We start from the raw sequence: 13,115 nt of genomic DNA on the forward strand, positions 1-13,115 counted from the left end.
TGCTTGTTCAATTTCTTTTCCATTTTAATGCTTGGTACAATAAAAGGCACTGTATATTTACCTGAAGAACACAATGAACATGACAAAATAATACTTTGACCTATTTGACATGCTTAAGCTCAACTCATTTGTATTCCCACTGATTTTGGTTACTATCACAAAAACCATGGAAAATGGCTAACAGCAAGCAAGCTATTTTTGTTATCATTAAATTTGTCCAAACAAATGCAACTTGTAACTCATTGTACCAGGCATTAAAAATGAACAAAACACAAAGGTGGTCTGATTTTTTTTTTTCCGTGACTGTATATATTTTGGGATGGTTAGCTCCCACCAAAGTACAACTGCGTGTGTTGCACCTGCACGTCACACAAGAGGACGCTGTTGCCTTGCGTACAAAGAAAATGTTACCGCGAGTGAATTGCCTTTCCCCCCCCTTTTCCTTTACTTCTTCTTCTTAAGCCAACAAAATGTGATATTAGGGGTTTAAGTTACACATCATAAATGAATTAACTCAGAAATGATTTAACGTACACGTTTGTCGCATAGATGGCGAGCTAGCAATCCCAGGATGCAATGCGTCCCGCGTCGATCACAAAAGTACAGTTGTACTAATAAAATACTGAAACACTAAATATTATTATAATGTTCAAATCAAAAAATAAAACAATTGTCTGTCCTACATTAAAATAAAACAAAAAATATTGGTTTACGTCTGTCACGTTTGCGCGCAGACTTGCTATCCCAGGATGCATTGCGTCATATAAACGTAATAAACATAATCCTACTACTATGACTACTAATAATAATACTAATAATAATAATCATCATCATCATCATTATTTTGAAAATAAAGGAAGATATATTTTTGTGTGTAGCTACATTAAAATTGTACAAATAAAAATTAATGGTCTTTACAGTACATCTGTCACGTTTGTTGCAAACTGTCTATCCCAGTATGTATTGCTCTCTTATAATCATGCACCTACAAAAAAAACCTAAAAACAAATATATATATATATATATATATATATATATATATATATATATATAAACAGACAGACACCCCTGTTGAAATTCCAGGTATTTGTGATGTAACAAAATGAGACTTACTGCTAAAACTCAGACAAAACTTTTCAGGGTTGGGTATTCATTTCCCACAGGCGTTTGGGAGATTCCAGGTGTGTCCTTGCAAAATGTAGATAAGACCTTTTGGCATCATTCCTGGCCAGTTTTCTTATCTCTTCATAAAATTTAGAGTGACGTCCTCTTCTGGATAATTTCTCTGTTGTGCCATTGTTTCTCCATGTCAGACAATTTCTTCATTTCCGTCGAGCTGTGCATGTGAAAGGTCACATTAATAACGGAAAATGATTTGGAAATGATTTATCTTGGTCTCATTTTTCTTTGTATCACAAAAAAAAAGCTGTTTTTTTAAACATGGGGTGTGTAAACTTTTTTTTATATCCACTGTACATTAAAATGAAAAAAAAATTAAAAAAAGAATGATGGTCTCTTGAGAATACAAACTGAAACAGTACAAACACGCTCAATATGTAAGCATCAGCTCTCGTGTCTGAACACGTTTAAGGAATGAGTCACTTGAAGGCTAATTCCACTTTACCTGGCGTGATCAAGTGTTTCTGCAGCTCTGTCACTGTCTCAGCGACAGTGACATGACTGATTATCAGGGTTCCAAGGTCAAATGCCGCATTGTGTTTTGATGAATAGTTGGGAAAAAAAAACAACATGTAGTCATTCACTTAACGGTCACCTTTTGTGTAAATGGAAACCGAGTCCATCTCTTGTGATTGCATCAAACAAACTGTACAGTGGTTTCGCATTCGGACGCCCAATCACCCCCCACCCAAGTCTCGATTGAATCACATTTGTGTTGCTTTTGTGTTCGAGACAGGGGGGGGCTGGGCTGACACAGGCAGGAAATATGTGGCCGATGTGTGCGTCAGTGTGTGTGTGTGAGAGAGAAGGAATTTGTGTGTTTAGGACGTGACCACTTTTCTCCACTCCTTGCCTTTTTGATCCTGAAGCCACCTTCGATTCCAAGGTAAGTCTTCAACCTTACTCCTCAAACTACTCCTTGTTGGAAACTTTCCCTCCTTGGCCTCCATTTCCTTGTTTGCTCATCACATACCTCAGTCCCATTAAGTGTTCCAGCAAGACAGTGACAATAGTCTGACTTTTTTTTTTTTTTTTTTTTTCCCCTTTGGTGTCGTTGTCATTGGTGAAAAGGTCGTTTTACTCCACTTATCGTCAACGTCGAGTGGCCTTTTATTTATTTTTTTGTTTCCCGGCTGCAGCTTCACACTTCCTGAAAGTGAGGGCGGGGGGAAACAACTGCAGTAGTCATAGTATCACTGTAGTAGTGTACAGTGATTTTTGACTACAAATAACTATCTACGCCAGTGACATATAGGGTTCAGGGAGAACAATGAAATTGTATTATTTCATTCCCTCACCCAATAAGAATCGATAAGAGAATCGAAAAATAAATAGATCGATAACGGTAGCAATAATGAAATCGGAATTACTGCATTTTTATCAATACCCAATCCCTCCAGACGGCATTCACTCTCACATTCGCACCTTCATGTTGTTTCTATGGGACATTGTGTGTTCATTTGTGAAAACAATGAGTTTATTCTATTTCAAAATTAAAGCTCTAACATAACAAAATGTGGAAAAAATGAAACACTCTGAAATACCTTCTGGGAAACACCAGGGAACTAAACTAGTGAGGGTCATAGTAGACAGGGAAGTTGTCCTCATCCTACATTTGCTCCGGGTCGTATCTTGGAACCCGACTCTACCGCAGCCCCATCCTCCCTCGCTTCCACCCCAGGTAGGCTTTCATCACACCGGCTTCAGTTACCTCCCACTCACAGTAGAAGCCAAACCAGGACAGGCGAGCACAATCTCCTTGCCTGGATCCGACTCTCCACATCCCGTTTAGGATGGAGCCCGACAGCACGGAACCAGGTCACGTCATCCAGTTGAGTCCATCTTGATCTTCTGCAAGGCTTCTAACGCATACGTTCAATCTTTTTGGGGGGGCGTTTTGTGTTCAAATATTGCCTGTCATCGTGGATCCGTGCACTTTGGTCTCTGCAATTCCCCTAATGAAGGTAATTGTCACTCCCAGCTCTTGTTTATGTCTTACGGTAGCAACTTGGCGCCTCCGTTGGAGCGAAACACAAACTGATAACTTCCATTCTCGCCCCTTCCACCCTTGTTGTGTTAATATTTATTTAACGCTGCGCGGCAACACGATAAGCGGCCTTATCACCCGGCGAGAGCGTCTTCATTATCTGCTTAGCAGAGGTTACGATTCATCGTGTTTCCCAACCTTTATTGGGCCAAGACACATATTTTACACCCCAGGTCACAACCACCAAACCAAAATATTACAAAAGGTATATACATACTGCAATTATGACGCTACGCGGTGGCAGCGGAACAGCATTTTTATTGTTCTGCCTGAGCAAACGATACATTATCCATCCATTTTCTGAGCCGCTTCTCCTCACTAGGGTCGCGGGCGTGCTGGAGCCTCTCCCAGCTGTCATCGGGCAGGAGGCGGGGTACAGCCTGAACTGGTTGCCAGCCAATCGCAGGGCACATAGAAACAAACAACCATTCGCACTCACAGTCATGCCTACGGGCAATTTAGAGTCTCCAATGAATGCATGTTTTTGGGATGTGGGAGGAAACCGGAGTGCCCGGAGAAAACCCACGCAGGCACGGGGAGAACATGCAAACTCCACACAGGCGGGGCCGGGGATTGAACCCGGGTCCTCAGAACTGTGAGGCTGACGCTCTAACAACCGATACATTATTTGTAGTAAATAAATAATTTTGGGACCAATGAAGTGTAGCGGTTCTCAAACTGGGGTCCACGAGCCGCAGTTTCGGGGTCCACAAAATCATTTGCAATATATTATGTCATGTCATTGAAGTGCATTGATGTGCATATGTTGACAGGTGCGTCAATAAAGACAAAGATAACAAACCAATTACTACCGCCTGCCTTGGGTTTGGGCCAATTAAAAGCGCTGATATGATAGTGATGTAACATCGCAGAAATCTGACTTCCCTAATTGAATAAACTCTTTCATTTGTGTTTGTTTTTAGCATACATTTATTTGTTGAATATGAAAAAGGTTCAACATCATCCAAAGCGGGAGTGGGCTGCAGAAAGGAAGTCACGATTTGAGTGTGACCATGTGGAAACTTTGGAAAGCCTGCTTTCACTTCTCCTGCCACCAGCCGAGGAGATCGTCCTTGACATATTCACACATCCGTTTTCATCCAGAGCCTTGATGACTCGTTGTCTTACGCTTAGGACAGCAGGGCGTAATAGTGGTTTTGCAAATCTGCTTCGTACAGTAGTGCCGAGTTCGGATCTCGACTCTGGCCTCAATGAGGACAATATAGGAAACAAATGGATGGATGTCTTAGTTTGGTCGACAAAAGTGTCACCGAACTCTTCATTTCTTTGTGCAGCATGCTGCCCTTCCAAGCTGTGGCAGGTCAGTTCGGTCCAGAGGTCCGAGTGCCGGGCCTGCGCGTGTGGAGGGTGGAGAAGATGAAGGCGGTCCCGCTGCCTCAATCCGAGGTGGGGGTGTTCTACAACGGCGACTCCTACCTGGTGCTGGAGAACCGCGGCGAACTGGGAGCCGACCTGCACATGTGGATAGGTGAGACTCGACACTCCTGGATCACAATACAGAAGTCGGTTCTTATTTTGAGTGGGTTCGGCCTCGCAAATAAAATTCAGGTGCGAAGTCGTCACACGACGAGCAGGTGGCGTGCGCCATGCTGGCCATCCAGCTCGACAACTTCCTGGGCGGAGACCCCGTTCAGCACAGGCAGGTCCAGGGTTACGAGTCCCACGAGTTCATGGCGCTCTTCCCCAGAGGTGTCACCTATAAGGTCTGGCCTTCAGCACCGCAACAGTCACTTATACGGATCATTCCGGAATTGGCGGACAATTGGGGCACCGGCATTCTTGGAAAAACTGCCCATTTATTCTACACTCAGGCACCTGAAAACTTTGCAATTCAGTCAAGTTAAATTCTAGTGTTACTCCAATTCCAGTAGCAGGGTTGCAAGTAACAGGGTTCCAAATCAATGCTAATGTTTTCGCTCAAGAGTACATGCTAGCTGTGTTAGCTGCTATGCTAACTGGGCAAAAACAAACTTAACCATTAATGAAAAAGAAAAACTTTGATAGTATGATGTATGTTTCTGAGGATGCGAGGAGTTTTGTTGGTTTGAGTGACACTCCATTAGAATGTTCAGGAAAACTATAATTTACACAACAAGTCCACGCTTCTGAATCCAGCGCATGGATTATTTGATATTTCAATGTCCTCCGATTCTGGGATGACCCATAGACCACAAAAGCATTTTTGAAAGCGGCGTTTCAAAATCACAGGACGGAGGTGTGGAGTCGGGGTTCCGAAGGCCTCGGGGCTCAGGAACGGCGGTGCAGCGCTTGTACCAGATTAAAGGGAAACGCAACATCCGCGCCAAGGAGGTGGAGCTGTCCTGGAAGAGCTTCAACAAGGGCGACTGCTTCATCCTGGACCTCGGAGAGGTGACGATCAGAACAGAAACACGCTGCGGTAAAGGTCAAAGTACTGATTCAAAAGTGCAAACAAACATACGCCTGCAGGTCATCGTGCCCTGGATCGGCTCGCAGGCCAACGTCTTTGAGAAACAGAAAACGCGGGAGATCGCCTCGCTGATCCGAGACGCGGACAGACACGGTAAAGCTCGCATCGTGGACTCGAGCGAGGGGGAGGAGCCCGCCGAAATGCTTCAGGTAAATCCAGCCAAACTGAGCGTTGTAATCTCGAATGAGGCAAGGCACGCGGTGCCGATCGCCCCTTCGCGGCACAACAGCGGCACGTGATATCATTTGCGTGCAAACGGGAGGACAGTCCGGCAAGCTGGATGTTTTGTGAGCAGATTTTGGGTCCCAAGCCCGAGTTGCCCGAAAGCACGGCGGAGGAGGACAGCAAGGCCGACGCCTCCAACGCGGCCTCCCTCTACAAGGTCGCCGGCAAGGTTTTTGGCTCACGTTTTCAAACACCACCAACAACCGCCACTAACTCTCGACACAGGTGTCCGATGCGACCGGCGCCATGTCACTGAGCAAAGTTGAGGCGAAGAGTCCGTTTGCCAAGGAGCTGCTGCTTCGGGACGACTGTTTCATTCTGGATAACGGCGCCAACGGCAAGATTTTCGTCTGGAAAGGTGACCACTTGGAAGTGGAGCAGAACGTTCATGGCTCAGTGTGACCCATTGTACAATATGTTCAATCGTAATAAAAAAAAAAAATAATAATCATGCAAAAGTTGTTTGTATTTTTAAATAATTGTCCAAGCAATATGAGAAAAATGATTTGTGTCTCCCAACCCCACTTCCTTTTTGGCCCCATTGTGTCATTCTATTTAATACAGCATGACAATTACCAAAATATATAATGAAACAATATCTGACAGGTGTCGGGGCCAACGCCAAGGAGAAGCAGGCGGCGCTGCAGATGGCGGACAAGTTCATCGAGCAAATGAGCTACCCCAAGATGAAAACGCAGGTGCGGCACACCGCCATCGTTTTTGCTCAAGCTCTTCTGGTGTTCATGCAACTCCTGAACTTAAAGAAAGCTTAAAATGTACGAAAGTACAAAAGTGTAAAGTTACAACAACAAAAAATCGATTCAATACAAAAAACGTTTTAATAACTTGGAATAATAATAATAATAATAATAATGAATGTTTTAGAAAAGTCGGAATGGTACAAAAAATGGTCATATTGTTTCAAGAAAAGAATTGCAATCTTACGGAAAAAGTTGTCATGTTGTAAGAAAACATTTTAATGCGACGAAAAAAGTGCTTGTGAAGTAACAAAAAAATGCTAAATTCATTAAAAAAAAAACAAACAAAAAAACGCATGACTCTGTTGTTTTGCTTCAGGTGGAGATCCTGCCACAGGGGAAGGAAACCGTCATGTTCAAGCAGTTTTTCAAGAGCTGGAACTAACAGAAGTGGGGGGGGGTGGGGGGGGACATTTTGATTAAAATGTACATAACACACAACATGTAAGGAACAGACCATGTTTCGTGATGCCACTTTTATAAATGAAAAAATAAAAACAAACAATCTGAAAGTGAGTTGTTATTTCACGTTTTTTACAAAATGATCTAAAAAAATAATAAATAAAATGGACGCATGGTTGCGTTTTCCCACGTAAACAGACTTATTAATACTATAAAGTTCTGTGACATAGGCCACTGTAAACCCGCGATGTGCGTCACACTCGGGGGATAGGCAAAGCTTTATTATCGCTGCTGTAAAAAAATATAAAAAATCTCTCCTCACTGTGTGTGTAAGGGTGGGTGTGTGCGTGTGTGCATGCGTGCGAAAACTTGACGTGCTGGTCCAAAGGTCAGAGGGCAGAGCCGACAAAACGAGTGGACGGGAGGCGGCGCTCCAGCAGTCATCTTCTCCACCTGCCGAGCTGCACCTCGATCCACTCCCTCCGATTACAGGTACGCCTCAAAACTACCGATTTATTCACCTTTTATTACGCTTCGGGCTTTTGTCCATTTTAGAACTTTTTTTTTGCCACACATAAATGTAGTTTTAATGTTTTTTCTTCTAAACCAACATCCGTTCTTGTCATGGGTACAACATATCCATTTATTTTCATTTTTTTAACCTTTAATTTCCAGTTTGTTTCTCAATTTTTCAACCAGGGTGAAGTCTACCTATCAAATTAGCTAGCTAGCAAATCAGCGGCGCGACGAGTCAACTACCGGGATTGACTTTTTTTTGTGTGTCTGCAGGAGCGAGGAGACGTTCATGGAGATGAAGAGCATTTTGAAATCGGACAGAAGTAAGTTTTGATGGCGCGCTCGGGAGATGACGTGCTGCTGACCAAGTTGCGGCCATTTCTTTTTCAGAGAACAGCTTGCTCCTCAAGGTGCAGGATTACAGCACCACCCAGAGCAGCTCCATCGGGGCCCTGCGCTGGAACCTGCCCGAGGAGGACATCCAGGTCCACAGCTCGGCTCCTAGCAGGCCCATCACCAGCGGCAAACTTACCGGACACTCGCAGGTGAGCAATTGTTTTTTTTTGTAAATGAGTTTTTGAAGTCCTGAATTTAGAGTTGCGCACCTTTAGTGTACCTGCTGTTGGCCACAGCACACACAGGGACTCTCACACACAGATTCTCCGACGTCACATGCCGCCCCTCACAGATACTTCAACACAAACTGTATTTTCTCTCCATAAAAAAAAAATTGATATGTTTGCAGCACCAGCAGCAGTCTCGCCAGAACAGCCTGAAGGACCTGCGCAGCCTGCAAGAGTGTGTGCAGTTCCTCCAAGACTGGAAGGAGCAAGTGGACCAGGTTTGCAAGGTACTGCCGATCAGTGAGTGCGTCTCCATCCTCCGGGAGTACGCGAGCCCCGATAAAACAATCCTCACGAACCTACTACATTTGTTTGTTGAAAAAAAAAAAATAACATGGCTTTATTCTTGTAAAATTGCAACTTTTTATCCTGACGAAGTATTCACTCTTGTATAAATTACCATCGTAAAAGAAAATCCGACTTTATTCATGGCACATGTAAGAGGTCCCCGGACCTGGAAAGTTTGAGAACCCCTGCTGAAGATCCCTGAAGCAGATTTAGGCAATTTTGTGTCATTTTTGTGGTTTTCCAGTGCAACGGAGCCAATCCAGAGGCGTCGGACCGCAAGGCCGAGAAGTCCAACTCGCGCACTGAGCGCAGTCTGGAGGAGAGCCGGAAACTCATCTTGGAGTGGGCCAATGAACTCAGCCATGTGGACAAGGTCGGTCCTCGTGCCAACCTGACGGCCGACGTCTCGAAAAAAAAGTCTCACACCCTGACTCGCGCGTCCTCAGGTTCTGGAGGGGAAGCCCTGGTCACCTGAGAGTCAAGAACACAAGAAGGACTTTGACTCCAATGAGTTTGCGCAACTGAGGGTCATGGAGTGGGCCAAGGAGGTGCAGAAGGTCTCTGAGGTGAGGAACCGCTCCCAAAAAACAAAACAAAAACACATTCAAGTGAGTTGAGGAGCTTCATGTCGTGTTTTTTTTCTCCATCTTGTGAAGTGATTTGAGGAGCTTTTTGTAGTGCTTTGACGCTATTCAATTTTAAGCCTTTTTTGGTGAGCGGTGTCAATTTTGCTCTGTAACACTGTACAGCGGACCACCGCTATTTCGAAAAACAACTGACGCCCATTATAATTGCATTGAGAAAAAAAAAAAAAAATTATAAAAAATCTTGAATAAGTGGGGATAAACGCCATAATGTTGGTTCCACCTCCCAAAAAAAAAGAAAAAAAAAAGAATGGAAAAAAAGAGGAAAAGGTGAAGGTGTATACAAAGTAATTACTATAACAGCTACACTGATTTCATTTAGCCACTCTATGTCGTTTGGCATTATATGTTAGCATTAAGCTAGCGGACTTTCGTTAGATGACATGATATGGTTTGGTGGAACATTTTGGTGTTTATATATATATATATATGTACTGTACAACGTTGAATTGTCTTGGCAGAGCTGCGGGGTGCAGAGCGACGAGCTGGGCAAAGTGCTGCGTCTGCTGGGCCTCAAGAAGAAGCGACTGGTCAGCCTGCTGCCTCTGCTCGAGTTTATCACCTGGTCACTCCTCAAGGAAGAGAGCATGGTGAGTCGAAGAAAGAACGGCAGTTGGAGAAGCAATAAGATGGCGAAGCAGCCAAAGGCCGTTTTGGGTTCAGAGTCACGAAGCGAGCCGATAAGGCGCGACTTATATAATGCCGAACTGCGTGTGCGTGCGAGAGCGCGATAAATGACTCAGGTCACTTCGTTTGTATAAGCGCAGATCTGCTGATAACCTACGACACGGTTGTCTTTTATTGTCAATAGCTCAATACGCGGACGAAAAATGTACAACTGGGAAATTCACGCAAAGGCAAACGTTTGTAAATTAAAAAATAACTTTAAAAATGTGTTTTCAAAATAAAAGAATTCATTTTTTACGATATGGAGACTTTTTTTTTTTTAACTAATATTTTGTTGAACTAATGATGACAAATTAACTATGGAAAGTTGAAAAATATCTATAAATTAACTGACCCATTTTAAGAGGAAAATCACTGAATTAATTTGGGAATACGTCAATTGACCTCATTGAAATGTTTATAACTGACAGATCACCAAACCCCCCCACCCCCTCCACCATTGCCTGCGTTAAAAGAATGTCAAGGACAACTCGGTTTGATTTCCTTATTACATTTTGGGCAAACATTTAATGTGCACAGGGGCACTTCGAACTTTGCCATTATTGGCCTCGTTAAGTTCTTTTGTTGCCGTGGGTCAAAGATTTACAGTTTTGTCGGGAAACAGGACGGATAACGTGCTCGTATTCGTTTCTTTTAGGGGATGATCCCACAGTTGTGGTTAGCGGTAAAGCAACGCACGTGGAAAGCGGGGACTTCAAGATACATCCCCAACTCAGGTAGACTCTTATGTGACACACACACACACACGCACACACACACACGGGGTGGCCGGATTAATTTATGATACGGGAATTTGGACTCACGCGACTCTATGTGCGATGTGTCTGTTTGCAGTTTGGAGTTGGATCCGCAGTGCGGAAGGTGAGGACAACACACACATACTACGTGCTCGCCGAGGGGTGAATGCATTTGACAAAAGCAGGGTACACCCTTACCGATATTTCACATCGGACCCCATTTTCGATATGTTTCCGTGTGTTCGATTGACAGCACACATGACAAGGGACAAAAAAATGGCCTGTGTCTGCTTACTGGTCTTTGAGTGTGTGGTGTACCCGAAAGTTTTTTCCAAGTAGATCGGGGTGGAGAAATCACTCTGAACACACCCCACACCACAGGATTATCAATCAAAATAATCTTCGGAGACATCCGGTAATTGGGCCTTTGCTGACTTTGATCAGAAGTTGGGAAAAATTGTCAATAAGGCCACAGATCGGGGAGGGGGGAAAAAATAAAATGACTCTCAACATGCCCCACACCATAGGATAATTGCTCAGGATAATCTGTTAAATATGTTAAAGAGTCGCTGAAGGGGGAATCCGGGTCGAAATAAAAACAGATTATCGGTATGTCTGTACCCCTCAATTTTTGTCACGGTGCACTCGAGGTAAACAAGAATGCACACCACGCACATAATGATATCTTGGCCCGATTATCGTACGTACAGTACTGCATATACCCGGCTTCACCAAGGGTTTGTCCTCCATAACAGCTGACGTGACTCTGGACCCAAAGACCAACCACTCGTGGCTGAGCCTGTCCGAGGACCAGCGTCAAGTCCAGGAGGGCCTGTCACAAGCCGAGCTGCCGTACACTTCGCAGCGCTTCGACAGTTGGCCCTGCGTGCTGGCCTGGGAGGGCTACAGCCGAGGCCGCCACTACTGGGAGGTGGACATCGCCAACAACGGCTACTGGCGCGTGGGGGTCGCCGCCGTCAACTCCAAACGCCACGGCCGCTTCCCCATGAGCCCCAAGACGGGCTTCTGGTGCCTGTGGCGCGGCACGCAACAGTTCTACGCCTGCACCAATCCCGAGACGCCGCTGCCTGCCGGCCTTGCGCCGCGGCGGGTGGGGATCTACTTAGACTACGAGGAGGGTCAGGTGTCCTTCTACAACGCTGAAAGCAAGACCCACATCTACACCTTCACGGGGAACTTCAAGGTGAAGGTGTACCCGCTGTTCGCGCCGCTAGACGGCCGCACGCTCATGACCATCATTCCGCCGCAAACCGTCTGAACCGGGGGTTCGACAGTTTTGGGAGTCCAGGGGATTGCAGTCCGAACACATGCCCCTAAATGCCACAGGAATAGGAAACGTTGCGTATTTTGAGGGGGGAAAGTTATAATGTTACGATAACAATTAAAAAAAAGAATAAAAATAAATAAATCTTTACGAGAACAAAGACGTATTTTGTTGGGAAAAAAAGTTATGAAGGTAAAGTCTTGAACTTTACAGCAACAAAGACAAATTTTGTCGAGATAAAAAAATGGAAGTAAGTCGACTTTTGTTTGGATAAAAAGTCGAATAAAGTTGAATTTTGTCCGGTAAAATGTTTTAGTAAATTTGAATTTTGTTGGGACTTGGTAAAATACACCTTTTTGTTGACAAAAACTAGTACTTATTCCTTTAATGACACTCAATTTGTAGCGAGGAATAATTGCTTGACTGTGTTTGTTTTATTAGCGTTACGGTCCCCATAAGTTGGTATGCACTTTTACAAACAGAATAGCACACGATATTTTAATCGCAAAATTATTTTGCAAAACGCCCACTATTGGACTTTGTCAAATAAGCGAAAGCATGATCAGCTCTTTCTCAGTCTGTGCATCCACAACCGCAGGAAAGTTGCGATGTCGTCAGTAAATGTGTCCGATCACTGCATTCTATACTGTATACATTTATATATATATATGAAACAATCTTTCACCTGCAAATGATTTGCATCCCAAGCGTCGACATACATGCATGCACTTTAGAATGGAAAAATAATTGACAGTGTGGGTTTTTTGTCTCCTTTTCCCATTATTTTCTGAAAGAAAAATGATGATTATTTGCCCATTCGTCACGAGAGTGCAATATCTGTAAATGTATTTATGTATTTACCTTGTGTGTGTGCTCAGTTGTCATTTTGCTGTTTTGTTGACAAAAGGATTGTTGTTTGAATAACAATAAAGTCACATGCGTGAGATTTGCTGCTGTTAATTTGATTAATAAGTAATAATTTATTATAACTATTTTTGCTGTCTTATTTACATGTGGTGGCTCCATTTTTATTTCATTAAAGACTTAAAAAAAATTTGAATGCTTATTTGCACTTTGTGAATTGCTTTAATTAAAGAAAGATACTAATATGAAAACAAAATAAAGGATTAGCATATTTGCACTTCATGGCTGAATGGTGACAATATATTCATTCACCAAAAGATTTAAAACTAAAAATTGAAGGTCAAAATTATATATATATATATTTTTTTCATTTAAATTCAATAATAAGTA

At 43.5% G+C, this 13,115-nt stretch overlaps 2 protein-coding genes across 2 annotated transcripts; both read left to right on the top strand.

Moving 5' to 3' along the window:
* The first annotated feature begins 1,903 nt into the window (after positions 1-1,903).
* On the top strand, positions 1,904-7,191 carry capgb (capping protein (actin filament), gelsolin-like b). Its single transcript, XM_061764064.1, has 9 exons — positions 1,904-2,065; positions 4,522-4,715; positions 4,796-4,950; positions 5,456-5,617; positions 5,696-5,845; positions 5,992-6,078; positions 6,147-6,279; positions 6,528-6,619; positions 6,999-7,191. Exons 2-9 carry the CDS (start codon positions 4,523-4,525, stop codon positions 7,062-7,064), a joined length of 1,038 nt encoding a protein of 345 aa, XP_061620048.1. The 5' UTR covers positions 1,904-2,065; position 4,522; the 3' UTR covers positions 7,065-7,191.
* Positions 7,192-7,341: 150 nt separating this feature from the next.
* On the top strand, positions 7,342-12,807 carry si:dkey-219e21.2 (E3 ubiquitin-protein ligase TRIM21). The gene is made up of 10 exons (XM_061764063.1): positions 7,342-7,573; positions 7,871-7,920; positions 7,988-8,142; positions 8,343-8,447; positions 8,753-8,881; positions 8,955-9,074; positions 9,614-9,742; positions 10,477-10,555; positions 10,674-10,700; positions 11,332-12,807. Exons 2-10 carry the CDS (start codon positions 7,887-7,889, stop codon positions 11,853-11,855), a joined length of 1,302 nt encoding a protein of 433 aa, XP_061620047.1. The 5' UTR covers positions 7,342-7,573; positions 7,871-7,886; the 3' UTR covers positions 11,856-12,807.
* The last annotated feature ends 308 nt before the right edge of the window (positions 12,808-13,115 follow it).

The sequence above is a fragment of the Phyllopteryx taeniolatus genome, chromosome 23, assembly GCF_024500385.1.
Source record: "Phyllopteryx taeniolatus isolate TA_2022b chromosome 23, UOR_Ptae_1.2, whole genome shotgun sequence".
NCBI lineage: Eukaryota > Metazoa > Chordata > Actinopteri > Syngnathiformes > Syngnathidae > Phyllopteryx > Phyllopteryx taeniolatus.